This window comes from Tetrapisispora phaffii, chromosome 6, assembly GCF_000236905.1.
Source record: "Tetrapisispora phaffii CBS 4417 chromosome 6, complete genome".
In the NCBI taxonomy this organism is placed as follows: Eukaryota; Fungi; Ascomycota; class Saccharomycetes; order Saccharomycetales; family Saccharomycetaceae; genus Tetrapisispora; species Tetrapisispora phaffii.
The window spans coordinates 810,169-815,984 of NC_016525.1; the positions used below are offsets into that span (position 1 = coordinate 810,169).

Sequence of the window (5,816 nt, forward strand, 5' to 3'; positions counted from 1 at the left end):
TAAATTTGAGTGACTTGACCTTAACTGAAGTTTTCGTCTCTGTGATAGTCTTATATTGTACCAAGTTAACTGACTTCAAATATTTGAAAATTACAACTTCCAGTTATCTGAATAAACAGAGATATTTTTGACTCGTATTTATATCAATCTCTGCCAGGAATAGAGTTCTCGAAAAAATATCATGGTAGCCTCTCTGACCAATAGCGCATTTCCCTTGGCAATTGAGTCTAACAACTACAATTCTCTTCTAGTTACGAGTTGCTGTAGTTGTTTATGAAATTCATGGTTGCAAAAACCACTGGCGGGCGCAAGAAATTTCAGTTTCCTCTTCGCTGTACAAAGTAGTCTCGCACTGCATTACTTGTTCGCAGCACATATCTTTTTTTAGCAAGTTTAAAACACAAACTTTTCTCTCTAAGAATGAATCACTAGTTCATTTAAAGAACGTTAGTATAATGGTAATATTAGAAAATACGACTAAATTAGGCACTCTCAAGGTAAATTATATAGTTTTTTACTTGAGAAATAATGATTGAATCTCATTCAATGACCTACCATTAATATTTTTTAACGATGAATTACCCTAAAAGATGATACCAAATTTATGAGGTAGAGTATTTTAGTGCAAACTCTTGAACCAATTGATTTAAAATGAAGCCCTGCATTGTAAGTATTTATTATAGATATATATATAGAAAATACTTAGTGCTCAATATATTTCATTACTGCAATACTATTAACCGTAGTTCTATCCCAGTCAAATAAAATTAATATTCACATAATCCTATTATTTTTTGTTCAACAATTTGAGAGACTGTATCGATTAGACAAGTCTTTAAATCTATGAATTCAAAACCTAATAACTCTTTAGTTTTGGAATTGTCAATTTGACAAATACCGATGTTTTCAACTGCATTAGTTTTTGGATTGCTCTTAGCGATTTTACCTTTTAATTGTGGGAAATTATCATTTAAGACATTAGCAATATCTTGGACACCAAAAGCGGCTTGTGAGCAAAGTAATCTTTGACCAATACAGTTATCGTTTTGGATACCTGCAATGTGAGCTTTTGCTACATCACGAACATCGACGAATTGACCAGAGCAATCGACAGGTAAGGTGGTGTCGATGGTAGATTGAACAACTTGATTAACTACTTCGCAAGATGTGTTTAAAACATTTTTAACATCCTCAGCAAATAATTGAGGACCGAAAACGTAAACTGGATTCACAGTAGTCAATTTAAACTTGATTGAACCTTCATTTTCCTTTAGGAAGTCCCAAGCAGCTCTTTCGGCATATGTTTTGGAAGCACAATAACCAGCCATAGGGTTCGAAAGGGCTTCTTCTTTAGTTACAGGATTCCAGTTAGCTTCACTTAAAACTAGAGAATTATCGTTAAAACGGTTTAAATCTAAAATAGCAGCAAAAGAAGATGTTATAACAACACGCTCAACAGTATCATTAGCATATTTTTTGATAGAATTTAAAATACCTCTTGTACCATTGACAGCTGGAACTAATAGCTCTTTTTCGATATCAGTGACATTGAAATGGAAAGGAGAAGCAGTATGTAAAACATATTTAATTTCACTACCTCTTTTCTTCATAACTTCATCGAACGCATTAACATCAGAGATATCACCAACAATTTCCATACTTAGGTTTGGATTATTACTAAACTGCTTCATCAACTTATTAGCCTTCTCTTGAGATCTAGCAGTCCCAATGACTTTGTAATTTTGCTTTAACAAGCCATCAACGATATGTTGGGCAATAAAACCTGTGGCACCTGAAATAAAAGCAGACATCTTTCTTTTTACTTGTTTTTAATTCTAATTTCTGTGTGACTATAGCCTGTACTAGATATTATCCAATTGATGTGTATATATGTAGATATATATTCAATTTGATGATACTATTTGTTGCTGTGTATAGTTTTTTATTTTTAAAACTACTCAGGTGAAAATTGTGAAGAAAGATACATCGTCTTCCTGATAAACTGACAAAATATCAATCGCATTTTATATGTAACCTTTTTTTTCTTTTCAGTCGATACTGGAATTCTATCTTTAATTGAAGCTGTGCCTCAAAACAGTAGCAAAAATCACTTAATTGACTGCAATTACTTACTTACCATAACGAAATATATCCAGGAATATAGGTATGTGTGTGAATGTATTAAAAGCATCTCCGTCTCTTCTCCGTTTACCAAAATATTTAATAAGCCCCTAAGTACCACCGCTGCACCCATTTCACCGATGTCCTACGTTTTCGAAATTCGAAAAATTTAGCAAAATTGAAAAGAAGAAAAAGCAATTCTAATCACCGCTTTAAGACAACCGGGCTCTTTTTCAGTATGGGGAGCATAGTCATGAGTTATTATAATACCTAAATATCGAATTTTTAATTAATAATCATTAATAAGTAAGATATTAATTTACAAGATATAGTGTCTTTGTATGTGTTTCGACGTATATCAATTTTGATCTCAGTTCAATAATTGATACATGCAAGATCCTATGCTAAGACGTTTCTAGAAGAAAAGAACTTTATTGAAGATGATTAGTTGCAGGTATACGGTTTCGAGGAATGTAACCTTCAGTTTTATATCTTTTTAATAACTGAAACTCCGTAATTCATAGCATCACACTATCTGAACTATTACAAAAGAAACTACGCAGATCATGTACCGAACTTTACATAATGCAAATGCAAAACTGCACAATTGTGTTTCATGTAAATAATAACGACCTGCTATCCATTCTTGGCGCCAATTTTATGAGTTTACACATTTTGATGGATCAGTTTCCTTATACCTTTTTACAATTGATAGTTATTAATGATATGATGTAATCCAACAAACTTTGTGAGAAATATGTAACGAAGTTATGACATTGGAACTACGAAATTACTTAAGTTATTCGTAAAATCTAAAAGCACTTCAAAAAACTGCTATTTCTAAAAAGTAATTTCAAAAAATGTCTCAAGTCGCAGAGAAATGGGAATCAGCCAATTTTGAATTTTGTAAATGAACAAAGATCGACATACGCAGAAAATCCAGATATTGTTCAGAGCTGCTGTAATATATCGCAGTCGATCGAAGAAGCAAAATTAGAAGCGGCTGAACTGTCGAATTACATCAGTGAAGTCGATGACCAATCAAATCGGATATATCAGGTAAGAGTTACTTCATTCCGTGGTATTTTTGTAACACTGATTGTATTTACATCAATATTTATTTCCGGGTTATTTAAAGATATCTACAATGACAGTGCCTCTACAGGAGTAAAAGTTGCATTTATATTATTGGTGATATTTTGTGGGATATGTTTTTAATTTTGATATTATTGTATTGGCATATCTCTCTTTTATGGTTCCTGCCGTTAAACAGGAACACGGATGAGAAAAACAATGAAGAAAACTCGAACACAAGAGATTTAGAAATAGTATATTCTGAGTTCGAACAAGGTCATAATTCAAATGTCAGCAGTGTTAGAGTACACTCAGAAAATGTATAATTGTGTGGCCAAACTGATTTAAATTGCAATTTATTTGCTAAAAAACTAGGAATATATATATATATATATATTTATAGTCTGTGTACGTAATCAATATCTATATACTACTTGACCTTGTATGGATACATCTAGAAATAGTATCATAGGATGGAGGAGCTTCTTCGATACTCTTAGATAAATCTTTATTTTTCCTACGTTCTACTGGTTCTATTAATATCACTTCTGAATCCCCCTGATGATTTACTAACTTATAGCCCCTGAATTCCAAAAACTGATCCCTCATATAATTAAACATAGTAGCAGAGATGTTTGGATCTGATCCACCGCATACTTTCAGTTGCGCATATACAGAACCTTTAGTTCTCAACATTACAAATTTAATAGGATATTTTAAATACGAATAAAATATGTCTGGAGAGAACTTTAGATAAATATCATCATCCCATTGTTTTCTTTCAAGTGCTACGAGTTTGGCAGTCCTCTTGGCATTCTCATAACTGCATTTGAGAAATATAACAGGGGTATAATAGTTCCGATACAGAGGAAGGTATTCCACCGATTTAATAGGATTCAAATGATCTGTGCCATCGGCAAACCTCCTATCAAGCATTCTCTTTGGAGTGTTTGTTTTTCTCCGTAATGGTTCGACCAAGTAACGTGCTTGTATTTGTTGGTTGAGCTTTTCAAAATCTATTTTCTTAGTTTTATAATTTCTCTCATAAACCTTATTTTTACATTTAGACATTCCAAAGGGTGAAGAGATATATAATGTATTGACTTCATCGTTTCCTATTGCAAGTAGTGCAGGCGCATTGGGTCTAGTGTAATCAGCCAGTTCTTCTAACTGTTCATACAAGGGTGAGTCCCAACTATCTCCGTCACCCGCAATAACTATACTGTCATAAAGCTCATTAATTGCTTCACATTTTATAACAGTGAAAGAAACATCAAACTTACGCGGTTCTTTGGCCTCTGTTTGGTTTTTTCTCGATTTCCATATAAACATAGTATATTGTTGCTGGGTATTTGTGGACTTAGCCATTGCATATCAATGCACATGAAATCAGATTCTGGAAGTAATGTGAGTCTAATACGAACATAAGAATTCCAATTACACAACTGTTTAAATACCGCTTGGTAAACGAACTTCAAGAACATATATATTTCTGCTTCCTGTTAGAGCAAACTGGGGTTGATTAAAGCAGGCACTTGGGCATCAGAATATGGGGAATGTGGTAAATAGCTGCCAATTGTAGCCATTCAAGGAGCTTCTAAATAGCAAGAGAAGAGATAAGCTGACATACTGAAGATTATTGCTAATATAGACACACCTTGCTATTTCAATAATAGGTTACTGCGTTTAGCGGTTGTTCTGATGCCAAAGAGTATTCCTGCTGACGGAGTGTTTTCTTCTTTTTCAGGTTTCACATCGCGCGCGCATGGTTAACTGCGGGTAACAGTAGGCATAATATTATTTTTAGTATTTAGTGAAGAAGAGATGAGGCGTGTGAGGAGAAGAAGTGGTGATATGGGAACAGGAGGGGGGAATGAGTTAAGCTGACAGAGGAAAGAGAGGAAGACAGGTGACAGTAGATAAATGTTAAATTATGGATTTGTGATGACCTGATTGTCATAGATTTGTGGTAAAACGATGTTTATTAATTAAAGATCGAATTAATTGGCATGATTGATAATCACCTGTGTAATATATCTATATTACTAATTATAACTGTCAAGAATAAGAGTCACATTAAATATGGAGAGTTAATACACAGATATTGTGTTCTGGATCATATGAAAGTAGAGTGATTGTGGTTAATTACCAAGCAGTGCAGTATATAATAGAATACGACTGTATAATGTCTAGCAACGTTATTGATATAACCTATTTCACAGAATTCTGGTTCAGGATATGTACTCTTATATGCATTATGATGTAGGAAGTTGATGATGCGGACGATTGGAACATAAAATGTATATATTTTGGCATTGTATGGTATTGATAAGTGCATCTAGATATTCTTCATTGCAGGAAGTCTAGTATTCGTTTGAAGTTGTGAGAGGTAGAGATGAGATCATGGATGGATGATATATAATGCAAATGTATAGAATAGGAAGTGTAAGTGGCATTTGTGGTCAATAACACTGTCTATTAGCATATATAGCGTTCAGTTATCACAGTGGGGGGTATGGGTGTTAGGATAGTGGGGGGTATGGGTGTTAGGATAGTGGGGGGTATGGGTGTTAGGATAGTAGTGGGGGGTATGGGTGTTAGGATAGTGGGGGGTATGGGTG

The 5,816-nt window shown here is 33.8% G+C and overlaps 2 protein-coding genes across 2 annotated transcripts; both read right to left on the reverse strand.

The window, feature by feature from the left end:
* Positions 1–767: 767 nt before the first annotated feature.
* Positions 768–1,811, reverse strand: TPHA0F03690 (SDR family oxidoreductase; the record flags this gene model as incomplete). Its single annotated transcript, XM_003686235.1, has 1 exon — positions 768–1,811. One exon carries the CDS (start codon positions 1,809–1,811, stop codon positions 768–770), a length of 1,044 nt encoding a protein of 347 aa, XP_003686283.1.
* Positions 1,812–3,618: 1,807 nt separating this feature from the next.
* Positions 3,619–4,563, reverse strand: TPHA0F03700 (uncharacterized protein; the record flags this gene model as incomplete). The annotated part of the gene is made up of 1 exon (XM_003686236.1): positions 3,619–4,563. One exon carries the CDS (start codon positions 4,561–4,563, stop codon positions 3,619–3,621), a length of 945 nt encoding a protein of 314 aa, XP_003686284.1.
* Positions 4,564–5,816: the final 1,253 nt, after the last annotated feature.